This window comes from Pleurodeles waltl, chromosome 9 (genome assembly GCF_031143425.1).
Source record: "Pleurodeles waltl isolate 20211129_DDA chromosome 9, aPleWal1.hap1.20221129, whole genome shotgun sequence".
NCBI lineage: Eukaryota > Metazoa > Chordata > Amphibia > Caudata > Salamandridae > Pleurodeles > Pleurodeles waltl.
Window position 1 is genome coordinate 989,228,360 of NC_090448.1, and position 19,541 is coordinate 989,247,900.

At 46.7% G+C, this 19,541-nt stretch overlaps 1 protein-coding gene across 5 annotated transcripts in view; it reads right to left on the reverse strand.

The window, feature by feature from the left end:
* LTBP2 (latent transforming growth factor beta binding protein 2) overlaps positions 1-19,541 on the reverse strand; it is a 1,514,902-nt gene that overhangs the window by 1,016,835 nt on the left and 478,526 nt on the right. For all 5 annotated transcript variants that reach the window (XM_069208495.1, XM_069208492.1, XM_069208494.1 and 2 more), the window contains exon 3: positions 2,338-2,569. In XM_069208495.1, the coding sequence (XP_069064596.1) occupies positions 2,338-2,569 (232 nt within the window). The remainder of the gene's footprint in view (positions 1-2,337; positions 2,570-19,541) is intronic.

Below are 19,541 nucleotides of genomic sequence, written 5' to 3' on the forward strand. Positions count from 1 at the left end.
CCGAGTTACATGGTCCCTACTGATCATACGCAACCACTGCTTCCAAGATCCATGGTCCGCAGGGATCACAAGGGAACACTGCTTCTGAGGTACATGGCCCCTACTGATCACAAGCAAACACTGATTCCGAGGTACATGGTCCTTAATGATAACAAGCAACCACTGCTTCCAAGGTACATGGTCCTTTGGGATCACAAGCAACCACTGCTTCTGAGGTACATGGTCCCTACAGATCACATGCTCCCTACTGATCCCAAGCAACCGCTGCTTTTGAGGTACATGGTCCCTACGGATCACAAGAAGCCACCGCTTCTGAGATACATGGGCCCTAAGGATCACAAGCAACCACTGCTTCCAAGGTACATGGTCCCTAAGAAACACTTGCTTTCTTCTGGTTAAAAGAAAACACTGTGTCCGAGGTACATGGCCCTACGGATCACCTGGTCCCTATGGATTACAAGCAACCACTGTTTCCGAGGTACATGTCTCTATGGATCACAAGCAGCCACTGCTTCCAAGGTACATGGGCCCTACAGATCACAAACAACCACTGGTTCCAAGGTACATGGTCCCTACGGATCACAAGCAACCACTGCTTCAGGGGTACATGGTCCCTATAGATCACAAGCAACCACTGCTTCTGAGGTACATGATCCTTACTGATACATGGTCCCAACTGATCCCAAGCAACACTGCTTCTAAGGAACATGGTCTCTACAGATCAAAAGCACCCACTGCTGCTGAGGTAAATTCGTCCCTACAGATCACAAGCAACCACTGCTTGCGACATAATGGTCCTTACAGATCACCAGCACCCACTGTTGGCAAGGTACATTCGTCCCTACAGATCACAAGCAACCACTGCTTGCGACGTACATGGTCCCTACAGATAACAAGCACCCACTGCTGCTGAGGTGCATTCGTCCCTACAGATCACAAGCAACCACTGCTTGCGACGAACATGGTCCCTACAGATCACAAGCAACCGCTGCTTCTGAGGTACATGGTCCCTACGGATCACATGGTTTCTACTGATCAAAAGAAAACACTGCTTACAAGGTACATGGTCCCTTCGGAGCACAATGGTCCCTACAGATCACAAGCAAACACCTCTTCCGAGGTACATGGTCCCTACAGATCACAAGCAACCACTGCTTCCAAGGTATATTACTGGACTCGTTCACTCTGAATTCCTGGAGTGAAAATTATGGCCCTCATTACGAGTCTGGCGGTTGTATGACCGCCAGACTCATGGTGGCGGTCGGATTGCCACATTACAACCGTGCCAGTCGACAGCTTGGCGGTATCGGTGGTTGTAGTCCGCCAGGGTGGCGCTGCATGCAGCGCCGGCGGGGGATTATGACTTCCCAATCTGCCAGCCTTTTCATGGCATTGGACTGCCAAGGAAAGGCTGGCTGAATGGTGGCATTGGTGGCCCCCTGGGGTCCCCTGCGCTGCCCATGCACTTGGCATAAGCCGTTGAGGAGGGGCCCCCATGGACAGCCCCATTGCGCTTTCCACTTCCGAAATTATGAGCAGTGGAAAGCGCAGCGGGTGCTGCTTCACCTGCCACACCGACACATTGCTGCCAGCGCCTTTACGAGCCAGTGTCAATGATAAGGCCCTGTTTCCCAGTGTACTGGTGGACGGAAAAGCCGTTTCCACCCACAGGCCCAGCGGGAAACTTGTAATAGGGCTGGTGGTGTTCTGGCTGCACTGGCGGACAGAGGGCAGTTCGAGTTTGGCAGGCAGCCTCTGCCACCCGCCAAAATCGTAATGAGGGCCTATGTCTCTTTTGCCTGCAAAGCCCTTCTACGAGTTGGAACGCGTGATGATCAGATTGCACAAAGAAGGCTACCACTTTATGCATCACGCAAACTGATATTGAACATATACTACAAGTTAGCTCTGAACCATAGCACAAAATTATGTACGAGAATTATCCTGGCTATTCTAATTCCACTTTACAGCAACACAAATAAATTCAAATTTGGGACTGAAATTTGAGATTAGCTGGGAAGTGTGACATTGCAGATCTCCAAGACCCAGTGCAACCCATGCTATGATGTGCTCATGGCACCACCATAAATTCGACGCTCTGGCAAGACATGTGTATCAGTCTGGTTGTGAGAACTACTGCACAGATAAATCCTGCACTAGGAACAAAAGGTTGAGCTACCAGAATATCGAGTTATAAATATCGGCTTTCAACAATATATCCACAACTACTACAATATAGTGAAGGTATGTATATAGGGAACAGTACATTTACTATTACCCATTCATGTCCCTGAGGCAGAGTCTTCCTGCCTCTAGGCGCTGTTGCTAGGCACTGACCTGCTCTGGGATCCTGTCGACGTTGGCCCTTGTACGGCAGAGCTGCTGTTCTTGTGTCGGCTTATCCTCAGGGGAGACCCGGCACCGGGAGCCTGCCGATGAGCGGACCGAGGACGATACTCCTGCTCTGGAACTGCATGCTCACATCGGGGCCCTTGGAAGCCAGAACGGCAGACACAGGTCTGAGGGCGACTGCACGACCCTTTGTTCTGGCATGGAGGTGCACAGACCGCTGAGGAAAAAGAAGGACGATACTCAGCAAGGCCTACATATACAACGCATGTAAAGACAGCAGAACATCTAGCGGGCAGGAACTGCATGGCCAAGGAGGCATAGATCGACAAGGCAATGAAAGTTCACTCATCATGGAGACGTGAGCAGGCGGGACGCCTTGAGTAGAGTATGTACACAGACAGCCCTAATATTTAGTGGTGATCGTAAGCTTCAAAAGACAGCACTTTCAAGCACTTTGAACAAACATATTGGATAGTACATACAATGGAGGTGTCTGGTGTAGGTTTTAAATCATGCCATCTTTCAGCAGATCCAAAAAGGTACATTTACATACAATCAATACACGTAAAGTTAATTTAGAAAGCCAGCAGGTACTTTCAAATTCAAAAATGGATCGGTCCCTACTGGACCTATACGGGACACCATTGACATAAACAATGATATTCTCCTTTTAGTTGGTGCACCTGTAGGGACACTGACCTAATATTGATCCAAATGTGCACTGTCTTAAACTCTATATATGTATGCTGGCGTTTGTATAGTGCTAGCCACATCCATGAGGTATCAAAGTGCTTTACACAACAACAGTTACAATACATAAGCGTTTAGGCTTTGTGACAAGCATTTTGATGAGGAAGGGATTGAGAATATGAGTTACAAACAACATAATTATATTTGAGTCAGTTCTTTTAAAAAGGTTCCATGTCGTCATTTGACCATCCTTGGCCTTTCAGTGGCAGAATAGGCGGAGTCGAAGACTACATAGTCTACTGAGCAGGAAAAGTGCAGTCCAGTAACAGGGGCCAGACTACTGGCGAGAACTCCTGTTACCATGAAGCCGAAGTCAGACCTTCCCAGACCCACCTGCCGCCCACGATACCACGGGCCTAGATTTACAAGAATCTGGCTCATCAGTACTGATGTGCCAGATTTCTTGCGCCCCCCCACCCACTGCCACCTGACACCATGGTGCACGTTAGGCTAATAACGCCAACATTTTTTACGCTATTGTGGCGCCTTGCTGCAATAGTGTAAAAAATGTTGACACTAGTGCAGCAAAGTGCAAGAAGGACCATTGACTGCAATGGGTGCATCCTTTTAACACCTTTAACACCTTTGAGTAGGCATTAAAAATGAAGCCAAGAATGACGCAGATACATCTTGTAGATTTCATTGTGCTCTTATTGCGTGACTCCTAACGCTGGAACGCCCCCCTTGCATACATCATGCCAGACCCAAGCATAACGTGGCGCAAGGGGTCGCAAAGTGGCACAATGCATGCACTGTGCCACTTTGTAAATATGTTGCAGCGATTTTTGCCTTGTTGAGCCACATTAGCGTGGCGCAAGGGCCTTGTAAATCTGGCCCCATGTGTGAAACGAGTTGGGAAAGAGTCCAGTGGATTCACGTCTCATAATCTTCAGTTCCAGGCCTAGTTCTTACCTATACATGTTGCAAATGACCCCCACATTACATTCTATAAACTTTTGAGGACATATCGCAAGGTGGATTGAACAACAGGTTGTTAGATCTCTATACACCTTTTATATTTTCTTGGTGGTTCTAATGACACACTTGTTGTCTGCCTGATGTTTGTTGAACCCGAAGAAGAATCATAAAACGCATGTCAACTCCATAAGAAAAACTTATAATGTCAGAAAACCACCATCAATCCATCTAAACCAAGCCACTCAACACCAAAAGAGGACAAGCACCAGTGCTCATATCGATGTGCCACTTAAGGCTGGCATCATGGAGGACAGTAACACTCACATCCCTCCCCAGTTTCAAAATGGTCAGTCCAAAGTATTACAAATTCTGTGAGAACAACTACTTATTTAAAGAGTGACTGAAATACGGACTATCCAGGTAGATCTGTATCCTCCTTCGACCCAAAAGATCTACAGAGTGGGTGTCCTAATTGCTTTAGCAGCACAGGAGGTTATTTGTCAGTCTTGGTAAACCCCACAAAGCCAACATCGGACATCCAGAGTAACATAGCAGCTAGCTAATGTAATAAGCACAGTCTTCCTCATCAGACTACTAAGCGCTCTAACCTAGGCAAGAAACGATAAGAGCACCTCTCTGGTCACTCAAACACAGCACCATAATGCTTCCCACAAAGGCCATCAGCCAAGAATAAAACCCTTCCAAAGAAGCACTCCTCCACGGTGTAGAATGCGACTCGTCTGATGATGCAACTGGGCTCCCCACTGTGGAGTAGACAGCGCTATATAAATGTAATTCAAATACTATACAATTTATTTTGATTTATAATTATTTCGTAATGGTAGGAAGAGAGGTTATTGTGGTAGCTGAGCTAAGAGATGGAGCAAGGCTGAAAAGGGTCCCAGTCCAAATAATGAAATGCCCTCTTTACAAAAGCACCGAGTACGCACTCCAAGTAGGCAAGCACTATTCTGTATTTTGTGGTGTGTAGATATTTTAATGGGCATTTCACAGAATGATCGTCATTATATTTTTTATCCTTGCTTTCTCTATTGTCATCTTTCCTTGTATCCATCAACCATCCTTTACCCAGCAGCCACAGACATTGTGGTCCTGATTACGACCTTGGCAGAGGGTATTACCCCGCCTGCCGTATTACAAGTTCCAATATATCCTATGGAACTTGTAACACTGCGGACAGCATATCCATCACATTTGGGACGGAGTAATCCCCTCCGCCAAGGTCGTTATCTGGCCCTTTGTCATTACCAGTGGAATGTTTTTTAATCAATCAAGGAGTTCATCGCATCAGCTCCTACTCTGAAAACCTTGACTGTAAGGAAAACCTGCATCATCACAGTAGATGCCAATGTGTATGTGGTTTGAGTGCGATATTATCACTTTGTTTTGGGAAGGAGTGGATTGTGGCTTTTAAGTTCAGAACCTTGAATTCTACCAAACCCATATGTGTTGTCAAAGAACTGTATGCATGCATATGGGCAATAAATCACTTCAGGCACTACATTTGTTAGAAACAAATTCATTTCCAGGACAGACCACAAACCCCCTTGTGCACATCTTGTCATCTGCTTGTGGTCTTTCTAGTACTGCCCTGATAGTGTGTCTGTTCAAAACGTCGATCGTATTGCTATGTGGGGAAGCTTATTCTAGGAAGAAATAACAGAACGGCAAACTGCTTATCTTGTCTTGTTGCTCTGACTTCTCAGAAGAGAAGGCCCAATGTGAGGAGGAAATGGGTGTAGTTGCTGCAATTCATGACAGTTAACCAAGCCTTTTAGGAAGTATAAGATGATGAACTGACAGCTTGCCAACGGCAAAGATAAATCACTGAAATTAATAAAAAAAATTGTGTCACAGGGTATCCCCCTGCAAAACCATTACATGCTCAGCTGCAGACCTACTGTTATATAGCATATGGAGTCAGTTTAGAAAAAAAACTAGTAATCAGGAGCAACACATGCATATTACCTGGATGTATAAGTCCAGCCATATGGTAAATAGGAATGTCTGCTATCAAAGGCCTCTTGCCAACATACTTTTTAGTGGCCAGATGTAGACCTAGAGGCAAACAAGCATGTCAGATGATACAAAACGTGTGCATCAAGTGAAAAGAATGCTGGCACTACACGTTTGCCTGTGTCTTTCGTTGAATGGCACAAACGTGTGTGGCAAATATTAGTGCTTGACTGTGCGGGTCCCTTTAAAATCATAACATATCATATGAGTCTTGCACTTTTGCTCATGGATTACTATTCCAAGTGGCCAGAATGGTCGCTCATTGAAAACACCACCAGAAGGTTAGCGATGGATTCTTTCTTAAAAGTGTTTAGCAAGGAAGGTTTTCCTGAACACTTGGTCGCTAAAAATGGTATTCAAATAGTGCAAGATGATAGAAAAGACTTTCTCAAGAAATGTATCAAATACATCATATCAGCTTTGCACTATCCTCAGGGCAATGGCCAAGTCAAGCATTTCAACCAACAGAACAAGTTACCTTCAGTAATAATCTTTCTCGTGGTTGCACTATCTAACTGCAGACTCATCACTTTAGAATACTCCCCAGGTACCAGACTGGATTCGAAACTTTTCTCCAGCAGTGCTCCTGTGTGCTAATAGGTGGCTCTGTGTGGCTCCATGTTGACGCCATACTGTCAAAGAAGTGATGGAGAGGAGCCCCATATAAAAGCCACATCTGTGAGCTGATATCAGTTTTTTATTTCCCTTTCTGCACCCTCAGTCGCAGAGTACAATCAATTGTTGCTGATCTCTAAATTGGGATCTTTTTAGATGGTTAAAAGAGGCCACTGGGATGTTTAAAAGAGACCACTGGGATGGTCATGGGATGGTAGTGAGGAATCTGCAGTTAGGCCACCAGGAAGAGCACCAGAAAAGAAATGCAAATTCCTCCCCTTGGCATGGATACTGAAGAATAACCTCCTCACAAGGGGAGCTCTGTAAAGCGGACTCAAATCAAAAAGTCCTGCAGGACTAAGGAGTCGATTATGAGTTTGGCAGACAGGAACACCTGTCCGCCAAACTCCCAAAGGGGTGGTCGCCGCTCTGCTGGCGACCTCACCCTGCTCCCATTATGACTTTCCCACTGGGCTGACTGGCAGAAACCATTGTTTCCGCCGGTCAGCGCATTGGGAAAGTGGCGGCAGCATTGTCACAGCAGACAGTGCACATTTTGAAGGTGCTGGGCAGGGGGAACCCTGCACTGCCCATGCCATGGACAGTGCATGGGGCCCTCCCTGAGGCCACAAACACCTGTTCTCCACCAGCATTTCCATGACGATGGTACTGCCATGAAAAGGCTGGCGGAGAACAAGGTTGTAATCAGCATGGCTGCACTGACTTCAGCAGCCCCCCGTCGAAATCAAAGATCCTGGCGGGGACAGAGGTAGGTTGGCGGGCAGACCCACCAACCTCGTAATGTGGCCGTCGGGCCGCCACAACTGCAGCAGTTCGACCACCACTGTCGTAATAAGGCCCTAAGCATCCTGTCATGAGAAAAGTCCTTCCAGCCAGACTTGGCCATGGAGAAACTAGTGCTTCGAGAACATATGCACTGACACCCACATCACAACCTGGCAAACATCAAGGACGGGCACTCCATGAGCCAACACAGTAGTAGCAGCCTTAGTCAAGTGGAATGTGCTTTCAGACCCTGCAGGGGCTGTTTCCTGGCCAGTGCGTATCAGACCTTAATGCAGAGTACGGTGCACCTCAACTGGGCACAGGCTTCCCTTTCTTCACCCTGGACAATTGCAGAAAAAGCTAATCATTCACACAGTGTTAATTATCACAGTTAATGGAAAGCTTAAAGCCTTTTTGAGGTCCAGCTGATGGAACCTCTCCTCTTCTTTCTAGGGGTGAGGAGTAGTGAAATAGGCAGGCATGGTTATGAATTGCCCTGCATGAAAGGAAATCACAGCTTTTCACAAGAATGCACCCTGAATCCTCAGCAACAACTTGTCCATGAACAAGACGATGTATTCTGATTGCATTGAACGTTCACCCACCTGGCGAGCTGATGTTATCCTGTTGAGGAAGCCCATCTTTAAATTCAGGAAACGCAGCAAGCAACTATGCATTGGTTCAAAGGGCATACACATGAGAGACATAAAGATCAAGTTAAGTTCCCAATGTGGCATCACCATTGGCTTAGGAGGTAACATGTGTGCTAAACCTTTAATAAAACTCATCACAACAAGTGGTTTAAACACGGGTGGTTAGTCCAGTAAACACACAGAAGCTGGAAGGGCTGACAAATAAACTTTTATGCTGCCCACTGCAAGGCCTTGCTGGTATACAAAAGTGCATCCGACAGCTCTGCTTGGAAAGGATAACTCTTACAAGCACCACACCAAGCAATATATTTAACTGAGTACCTAGCATAAATGGATTTCATGGGAGGATGACATCCACCTCTTCAGGCGGCAGGTCGAATATAGTCAGCTGCCACTGATCAATCTCCACGCAAAAAGGTGTAGGTTGCGCAGATTCAGGTGGAGGACTATGTCCTGTTGCTCAAACAGGAGATCTTGTCTGATAGAAAGACACATGCTTTTGCCCAGAATTTCTTATGCTCAGAAGTTCTGGGTGAAATAATTTCTAGGCTAATCTATACACACTAGAATAACTTGGCCTAGTTGTTCTTGATCATTTTCAGAACTCGGGACCAGTGGAACATCGGGTAAAGGTGTACTGGAGTCTTGTGCTCCATATACAGCTAGAATGTATCTCCCAAAGCGTGTTCTTGGGAAATTTTAACATGCAAAGCCTTCAGCATTCCAACACCAGCTACATAATACACCATTACCACTCTCCTGCTGAATGGCTGAGCTGTACGCATGCTTACTTTTGTAACTGCAGAATGTGCCATTTCGCACTGGGTGCCTGCGACCAGCAAAGGTCAAAGAATAATTTATGCCCATGCTGTTGTGTGGTTTCTACAGATAAGACAATCAGTAATCACTAAATTCAGCCTGATGGTGGTGGGGCAGACAAGTAAGAGAACATACACCTAATTAGGACAGAGTGCTGGAAATGAGAAAGTACATTATTTGAGCATTGTTTGTTTAATTTTACACTACAAAATGCAAATCTAACTTTAAAACAACTTCTTGAGGTTGCTAATACACAATTCTTCTGTAATAAATCCAGACGTAGGAATAGTTATCCTTCTATGACCTGTAGTAACAGGTCAAAATCTCAGAAAATATGAGGCTGCTTCCCAGATAGTGAGAGAGGGGGAACTTGGGTAACAGTTATAGACAGTACTGTAGTGGAGGTGGACTGAGACCCCATCTTTGCTCTAAGAACCCAAGCAAAGCACAAGCTGAGCCATGGGAACACCATTTGATACTAAAATCGTGCAGCAAATATTATGTAAAATATGATGAAGTGTCTTCTCAAGTCAAAAAAGTTTATATATTTACCTAGAGTTTCACCTTAATACATTCAAACATATCATGGCATCAAGCAGCATTTCTTAAAAGTGGTAGCATTCATGCCCCCACCTTCCACCCTTATGACTATCCTATTAGAGAAGTAAGAGGGAAGTCAGCTATCATGTGCACATAATACGTGGCCTAAATTCTTATTTTACACAGAGAAACATTGTAGTCCATTAAGTCAAATATAAGAGATAGTCTTGTACAGCACACATCCTCACGTATTCAAGGTTTTCTCATATGCATTAAAAAAAACAATTAGGAGGCAAAATAAAATAAAATAATTGCCAGGATCACACAATTTGGTCAAATGGCCAAGCTGTGACTCATTCAGGGTTTCCTGGCCTCATATTGTGTAATTCCGCAGCTAGGTTGGAATCCTTTACTCTTGTCCATTTGACACCAAAGTTTAATACTTTGTCTTCCATTCTTGATGCATGGTGTTAGCAGGCAGAAGCTGTACACAAGCTCAGCTCATTTTGGGCTTGAGGGTTCAAGAGGACCTTGAGCTGAACCACAGCCTAATATCTGGTTCGGCCCGTCATTGGCTCACCTACCTCTATATTTTACTCTTTGTATTCTGTGCCTAAAATATGCTTAGAAGCTGCTGTCAGTGTGATACCTGTTTTGTATGTGAGGATATCTGAGCTTGCACTGCTGCTGACCATCTTGTACCAGTGCTGTGTGTGTGAGGAGAACTTGCACTGCTGCCAAATGCTGCATATTGTGTATGTGAGTTAACACACAGGCTTGGACTGCTGCTTAAAAAGCTGTTCATGATTTTTGCATGTGAGGAAGCATGAATTGCTTTTGTCCAGCTCAGTATGTGATCTATGGATTTGAAGGAGGTGTGTATTCCTGCCCGATGCTGTACCTGTTTTGTGTGTGGAAATCTTGCTTTGTGTGTGAGTCAAGCTTGAACTCATACATCCCACTGCTGTTCCTTATACTTGTACCAACTCTGAAAGGCAGCTAATTCATTTAATTTAAGGGAGGATTAAATCATGCAGTCTAGTGCTACACTTGTTCAGAATCTTTTCAGGAAAAAAAACAACAGTGACAGGGCGCAAAAGTTCGGGATGAGAACCTGGTGGCAAGCAAGCGTAGCGAGACAGTCTGACCGTCATAAGGGTGGTTCGGGGACTTCTTCCCCTGAAAAAAACTTTGAGAAAAGAGTGGGCAAATGGTGCATTTTCAAGCATATTTGAGAAAGCAAGAAGGTTAATAAAGCAAATGTGAAAGCATAGTTATAACATAAAGAGATTTCATATGATAATGATGTAGGTAGCTGCTTATTCAGTATAACCACAGACCCACTGACTCAGGCAGTGTGAGAAATTCGCACTGCCTTCAGCCTTTGCTCCAGAGCAATCAATGGTGGCAGTCAAATGGGTGCCTGCCACCAGCAAAGGTCAAAGAAGAATTTACGCCCATGCTGCTGTGTGGTTTCTGCAGATAAGACAATCAGTAATCATTGAATTCAGCCTGATGGTGGGGGGAAGACAAGTAAAAGAACATACACCTAACTAGGACAGAGTGCTGAAAATGAGAAAGTACATTATTTGAGCATTGTTTGTTTAATTTTACACTACAAAATGCAAATCTAACTTTAAAACAACTTCTTGCTAATACACAATTCTTCTGTAATAAATCCAGACCTAGGAATAGTTATCCTTCTATGACCCGTAGTAACAGGCCAAAATCGCAGAAAACAAGAGGCTGCTCCCCAGAGCAAGATAGTGAGAGAGGGGGAACTTGGGTAACAGTTATAGACAGTACTGTAGTGGAGGTGGACTGAGACCCCATCTTTGCTCTAAGAACCCAAGCAAAGCACAAGCTGAGCCATGGGAACATCATTTGACACTAAAATTGTGCAGCAAATATTATGTAAAATATGATGAAGTGTCTTCTCAATTCAAAAAAGTTTATATTTACCTAGAGTTTCACCTTTATACATTCAAACATATCATGGCATCAAGCGGGATTTATTAAAAGTGGTAGCATTCATGCCCCCACCTTCCACCCTTATGACTATCCTATTAGAGAAGTAAGAGGGAAGTCAGCTATCATATACACTTAATATGTGGCCTATATTCTTATTTTACACAGAGCAACATTGTAGTCCATTAAGTCAAATATAAGAGAGAGTCTTGTACAGCACACATCCTCACGTATTCAAGGTTTTCTCATATGCATTAATAAAACAAATAGGAGGCAAAATAAAATAAAATAATTGCCAGGATCACACAATTTGGTCAAGTGGCCAACCTGCGACTGATTCAGGGTTTCCTGGCCTCATATTGTGTAATTTCGCAGCTAAGTTGGAATCCTTTACTCTTGTCCATTTGACACCAAAGTTTAATACTTTGTCTTCCATTCTTGATGCATTGTGTTAGCAGGCAGAAGCTGTACACAAGCTCAGCTCATTTTGGGCTTGAGGGTTCAAGAGGACCTTGAGCTGAACCACAGCCTAATATCTGGTTCGGCCCGTCATTGGCTCACCTACCTTTATATTTTACTCTTTGTATTCTGTGCCTAAAATATGCTTAGAAGCTGCTGTCAGTGTGATACCTGTTTTGTATGTGAGGATATCTGAGCTTGCACTGCTGCTGACCATCTTGTACCAGTGTTGTGTGTGTGAGGAGAACTTGCACTGCTGCCAAATGCTGCATATTGTGTATGTGAGTTAATACACAGGCTTGGACTGCTGCTTAAAAAGCTGTTCATGATTTTTGCATGTGAGGAAGCATGAATTGCTTTTGTCCAGCTCTGTATGCAATCTATGGATTTGAAGGACGTGCGTATCCCTGCCCAATGCTGTACCTGTTTTGTGTGTGGAAATCTTGCTTTGCGTGTGAGTCAAGCTTCAACTCATACATCCCATTGCTGTTCCTTATACTTGTAACAACTCTGAAAGGCTGCTAATTCATTTAATTTAAGGGAGCATTAATGATGCAGTCTAGTGCTACACATGTTCGGAATCTTTTCAGGAAAACTTTTCAGGAAAAACCAACAGTGATGGGGCGCAAAAGTTTGGGATGAGAACATGGTTAGCAAGCAAGCGTAGCGAGACAGGCTGACCGTCGTAAGGGTGGTTCGGGGGGGGTTCTTCCCCTGAAAAAATTATTGAAAAAAAGAGTGGGCAAATGGTGAATTTTCAAGCATATTTGAGAAAGCAAGAAGGTTACTAAGGCAAATGTGAAAGCATAGTTATAACATAAAGAGATTTCATATGAAAATGATGTAGGTAGCTGCTTATTCAGTATAACCACAGACCCACTGACTCAGGCAGTGTGAAAAATTTGCACTGCCTTCAGCGTTTGCTCCAGAGCAATCAATGATGGCACGTCAATTGATCTACACATGCTCTAGAAACATACATATCACCACAGTTTTTCCCCAAAAGTATTTTTTGTTTAAAAAAATCAGAAGGTAATACAAAATTAATCAGTAAATTCTGTTGTGCTCTACTGTAACATTTGTCAGCAAAGGTTCATGCTCTATGCCACAGCACCCATGTGCAACTGCAAAGTTCACCTCACAACAAATCAAGCCTGATTTCTCCTTTGCCTTCCATTAACATGTTTATTATCACAGCTGAAGAGCGTCTGAATCAAGTACAAAGAGCTGGGCAGTGTGAGGAGGCAGTGGAGGGAGGCGCTGACAGTAAGACAGACAGCATGAGCTCCTAGTGCTGTCTATACAACACCTTTTCAAATATAAAATAAACACTTGAATTCTCATGCGCCAACATGTGATATAGTTTGGAGCATGTGCTATGAATTAAGTGATACGAACATCTTAACTTCTATCGGTGCATGAGAAGAAACATCAGCCTCTCTTGTGCGCTGTGACACTACACCAGTACTCGTCAACCGCACTTTGGGGCATAGGAGGTCCAGACTCACAGACCACACAATAATATATTCAATTTATACCGGAGACACCAAGCAGCCGTGTGTAAGATGTTCCTCAGGTCAGAACGGTGACAAGTTATGGAAGAATTAAATGCCAACATTTCCGTAAGAGAAGGCAGGACAAATTATTTGCTCCTGTTCCCTCGCGCCTACCATGGTACAGATGCTGTCAAGCGTTTTCCATGCTGGTGCAATGTGCCTGTGCATTGGCCATTACTCAAGTCCAGTGGAAACGGAGAGCGAAATTTTAATGGCTCCCTGTAGTGACTTTGGTGAGGATTTGTGGCAAACGCTGAGAAGTTCACCTCCCACTCCCTCCGCTCCTAGAAACTGATTGTAAGTAAGCCAGTGTGTAACCCCGTAATTATAATTTTGATCTTTAACTTGATCTTTAAAAGAAAAGTAGTTGGGGAAAACAGCCGGGCTCGTACCTGATGTCTTTCCAGTCGATTATACCAGCTGAGTCGGTATCCCATAGTCAGGTGGGCATTGGCTTTCTATTGTGCACACTGCAGTGATTCTCAGGAGCACCTAGATGAAACCTTTCACTTGGTTTCCAACTCTCCTAACAAACAAGGAACGCAGTACAGCCAGGTGTGCCAACCGAATCCGGGTATCAGAAGGAGGGATGAAACTGGGGGATATTTCCCTTTGGAGTGAATTTTATCTTTTTCCCAGCAAAGAAAAGTGGTTTTATTTTGATAAATGAGACGCTTTGTAAAGTGCCTCGAAACTAAAAGACAGAAAGTTGGCTTTTGGTTTCCATCCATCTCTCAAGCCACTGATACCATTTAGAGAATATTGAATGATGGTAGTAGTGACATCACACGCCCTTTAAAACTCTGATTTAAGACAGTGACACAAGGTGCCATTAGGAACCCATGGTGAGCCACTGTACAATTAACGTAGACTTGACTAGTTTATTTAGAGAGTGATTATCCTTTAAATGGCCTTTGAGATCAATCCCATGTGCCTAGACTGGACAGTCATCGCTCGATAACATGGAGAGTAAAAACACAGGAGCATGAACTCACATAAAGACAAATTTCACCCTTGATTCAAGAACAGATGAACATGGAAACCTACAAGACGTGCTTTGGGAAATCCATCTGAAAATAACTCCCCCACCCACCTGGGATCCAACCTCACACTCCCTGCAGTTATGCAGATCATTCAAAATTTAGAGTCAAGAAATTATTACACTCTTGAAAATAAGATATTTCAATATTTAGATGTGCCTTAGAGCTTGATCGAATGAATCCTGTCATTTATACTGCGAGGAAGAGGCTTCCAACTTCTTTTAATGGCTGAATATTTGTTTTGACTTCTGTGTGAAGAGAGATGGAATGTTACAGGTGACAATGGCTGTTATTTGAAGGGTCCGTATATTTAATGGTGTCATAATGTCTCTACAATCCCAGTCGGACCTCATATAAGAAAGGGACGTTCTGGAACTGTTATTGTTTGCTTGTAATGTGGGCTTGGGAATAGCGAACTGACTTTCTGTCATAGTTGTCTTCTTTACACTGGATGACCCATTTAAGAGTGTACTACAAGTATTTTGTGCCAAAACAATAGGCATGATTTTCGACGAAGGAACCCACCGTCCAAAGAAGCTACCCTTTTCCACTATTTCGTCCATCCAATCGGGCTGTGACCCATCCCCGATTAAATGTACGCCAGGCTCTATGCAGATCTAGTCCTTGGCCTCTGCTAATCTGTAACCAGCTTGGAACTGCAAACATGTTTAATGAATTGTGATGACGATGACCGGTTATAGAAAATTATGGCGGTGATTCTAACCGTGGCGGGCGGCGGTCGCCGCCCGCCATGCGGTTACCACCAAATGACCGCACCGCGGTCACAAGACCGCGGCGGCCATTCTGGCTTTCCCGCTGTGCTGGCGGGCGACCGCCAAAAGGCCGCCCGCCAGCACAGCGGGAAAGACCCAGCAACGATGAAGCCGGCTCCGAATGGAGCCGGCGGAGTTGCTGGAGTGCGACGGGTGCAGTAGCACCCGTCGTGAATTTCAGTGTCTGCTAGGCAGACAATGAAATTCTTTTTGGGGCCCTCTTACGGGGGCCCCTGCAGTGCCCATGCCATTGGCATGGGCACTGCAGGGGCCCCCAGGGGCCCGCGGCACCCCCTACCGCCATCCTGTTCCTGGCGGGAGACCCGCCAGGAACAGGATGGCGGTAGTGGGTGTCAGAATCCCCATGGCGGCGGAGCGCGCTCCGCCGCCATGGAGGATTCTCAAGGGCAGCGGGAAGTCGGCGGTACACCACCGACTTTCCGTTTCTGGCCGCGGCTGAACGGCCGCGGTCAGAATGCCCAGCGGTGCACCGCCAGCCTGTTGGCGGTGCTACCGCGGTCATTCGCCCTGGCGGTTTTTACCGCCAGGGTTAGAATGACCACCTATATGTGGAAGTGTTGGGAATGCTTCTTGTGCAGTGTACTGTGCAAACTGTGGAGTTTGTGGGACTCCTTCGTAAAAGGTTGCTGCGTGGACCAATTCTATCAACACACACAACCAGTGGAGCACCATGAAAAGCACAGTTTAACTGTTAGGGATCAAAGGTTCAGTTAGTCAACCTGTTAGCAAAGCATAGGGGCCATGTGATTCTCTAAACACCGAATGAATGGAGGGGCCCGCTGAGAGAGAGACCCACTCTAGTCTCTCCGCGGGTACGTTCGGGATAGGGGGAAGTGACACTGCTAGAGATGGGATTGGAGGTAGGTAGGTGGGGGTGTGACTAGGGCAGGGGGGGTAGGAGGGGTTTGAGGGGAGGAACCAGCCTCTTTCCAAGCCGCTCATCGCATGGTCCGGAACTTGGTCGGTCCCTTGGGGGGAGCTGTTTTGGTGCAACGGCAAGTGTGTGCTTCTATTGTATTCCCCGTAAATGGCAAGGTCTTATCTCGGGGCAGTTTGCTTCAGCACCATGGCAGCAAGACACGACGCTGAAGCAGTGAAGGCCGCGCTTCGCGTGTTAGGCGAAGCCGGCCGAGCCGACTTACTCAGGCCTGGTGTACTTGACCAGGCCTTGGTCGGCATGATGTCGCCGAAGCGCAGCGTGTCGGGGTGGGTAGCGGCTGTGGTAGCTGTGTGTGTGTCGCCCGGAAGGGCTAAAAAGTCCAAGAAAACGGCGGGGGACAGGCGCGAAGCGCATCCACCCCCTTGAGCCATCATGATGAGGGAGAATCAGGGAAGAGGGAGGGGGGGCAGCTGACAATGTGGGGTTAGGGGAACAGGCAGTTGGGGGCCATGGGGAGAGTCAGGAACTGCTGGTGTACACTGGGCCTGGGCTGGTTGTGGATCATGGAGTTTAGGAAGTGGCTGGGCCCAGTATAGATATGGCCCCTTTGAACCTTTATTTGCCCAAGGATGGCACAGCTCTGGTGAAGAGTGGGGCCCCCCACTTAAAAAGAAGGGCAAGAGTGCTGGCAAGACAGAAGGTGGGCCAGTCAAGGCTAAGGCAGGGAGTGAGACATGGGACCTGGAGGCCAGAATACAAGAGCAGCGCCATATAGTGGAAGAGACAGAAGAGAGGTGGGCACAGTTGTGTAGGGACAGGGATAAAATGTAGGCAGCTAAAGAGGGCAGCTGAAGTGGAGTATGGGACCCCCACCTCAGGCACCAGGTCAGGGTAGCTGGGTTTTGGGTACCGCAGGTAGAGGTGGGGAAGGGCCAGGAAGCTTGTGCAGCCGGAGGGTCGTGCGGCGCTATGAGTACAAGTGGCGCACACGGCCATGAAGGGTGCGGAAGGACAATGCCAGTGTGTGAGACTGGCAGAAGGAAGGTGATGCCAACGGGGCGCAACACGGCCTCTGCACGTTGGTCAGAAGCACTAGAGGGGTCTTTGGTGGCCTCCTCTACACCGCAGGATCGGGGTCACCGTAGAGATGGTGTACGCCATGAGGGTCTTGAGGAAGATTCGTCGAATAACATGATGATGAGTGGTGGTGTTGACAGCAGGTGGGAGATGGATGAGGAGGATGTGGTGGAACTCGGTTATGATGAGGAGATGGATGAGTGGGAGGACAGGGAGATTCAGGAGGCAGAGGTGAGCAGCGGGAAAAGGAGAGGGAGGGGGCGCAGGAGCGTCACAACCTCTTCTTCTGTTTCTATCTTGCATCATCACATGTCTGGTGGCGGACCACAAGAGGTGCAGCAAGGTCAATGGTGGTCGGTTTGGGGGGGCGGTTCTGGTTTCAGTGGTGTCAGTACACGTAAGTCTATTGGGGTAGGCGATTTTTCGGTCTATGACACACCTGCGGAAGGGGTCATACTGAGTAGTGACAGTGCAAAGGCTAAGGACGCAGGTACAACAGCTGGGAGCGAGTTAGTAGACAAGGCGGCTAGGGAGGCTACAGGGTCTGAAGACAAGGATGGGGGGGGCACAAGAAGCGGCTTCCATACATGGGTCTGGCCATGCCTTTGGGTTCACACGTAGCGGATAAAACGAAGGCTGGAATATGGAAGCATGAGTATGTAGACATCTTTAAACTCCTACCAAGGAGGGCTCTAAGGAAGAGGAGTGGGAGTTAGTGCGTAGACCGAGAGTGCCCATTACGATGGATAACTGGACCTCAGCATTTTTTATTTTTGCAAGTATATATTGTGAAAAGTTCCCAGACAGGGCCATGTTGCTCTTTAAATATTGGATATTATAAGGAAAGCCCAGATGCACTTCGGGGGTTTTTGCCTGGTTGAGTTACGACGAGGAGTTCAGGGCAAGGGTGAGTGTCAATCCTGATAAGCCCTGGGGAGATGTAGGTCAGGAGTTGTTGGTGCAGTGGATGGCGTCCTCGCAGTCCACGGCGTCGACACACACCGCGAGCGGCCTGCCAGTGGTTTACAAGCCTTTTCAGGCCCATCCCACCCAAGAAGGGGCGGGTGTGAGTCAACGGACCCCAGTACCCACGACAGGAGCCTGTTGGAACTTTAATAAAGGCTTTTGTTCCAGACAGCCCTGCAAGTTTAAGCACGATTGCTCCAAGTGCGGGGGCCGACACCCGGTTAAGCAATGTTTTTCCCTCTCTAGCCCAGCTGAGCAATGGAGAGCCTCCAAGGGAAGAGGCCTGCAGGGCTCTCCTGCGCAAAGGGCTCCTACTCCAATTAGACTGGAGGCTCTTCTGCCCTGGCTACATAGCTACCCGGATAAGGCCACATCTTGTAAGTTAGTGTGGGGTTTTCGGGAGGGTTTTCAGGTTAGTTACCAGGGTCCTCGAGTAAGGCGGTGGGCAGACAATTTGCGGTCTGCCAGAGAGATGCCACAAGTTGTAGAGGACAAAGTGGCTAAAGAGGTGTCCTTAGGCAGAATTGCAGGCCCTTTCTATGAATGGCCAAGTAGGGACCTTATGACCTCCCCAAAAAAGGCAGCAGGTGAATTTCGCCTGATTCACCATTTACCATGGCCCGAGGGTGCATCGGTTAATGATTTCATTGCACCAGAGGATACTAAAGTGGTATACGCATCTGTGGACGATCCCACCAAATTGGTCAGGGGGTGTAGCAAGGGAGCGGAGTTGGCAAAATTGTGACAACCAATCAGCCTTCAGGCTACTGCCCATACACCCAGAGGATTTTGTTTTGTTGGGTATGCAATTTAATGGAGCAATCTATGTTGATAGGGTTCTCCCAATGGGTTGCGCCATTTCTTGTGCGCTTTTTGAGGCATTCAGTACCTTTCTACAGTGGTCTTTGTCAAACGGAGAGGGCATCGTACGGTAAGTCACTATTTGGACGATTTCCTTTTTGTAGGAACAGCCAGTTCCGGGGCTTGTGGGAGGGCCCTGGCTGCTTTTCAGGATCTGTCCCAACAGGTGGGGGTGCCTTTGGCTCCTGAGAAAACAGAAGGACCACAGTCTGTGCTGACTGTTTTGGGTATTGAATTGGATGCGAATGCTTTGGTTGCCAGATTACCAGCGGCTAAAGTGAAGGAAATGTTGGAATTTTTGGGAGACATGCGTGTAATGCACAAGCTTGATCTGCAAACAGCACAGAAGCTGCTGGGTTACCTTAACTTCGCCTGCAGGGTGGTCCGGGGGGTAGAACTTTTTGTAGGCGGTTGGGTGTAGCTATGCCTGGAGCAGTACTGCGACACCACAGGATACACGTGTCGGTAGG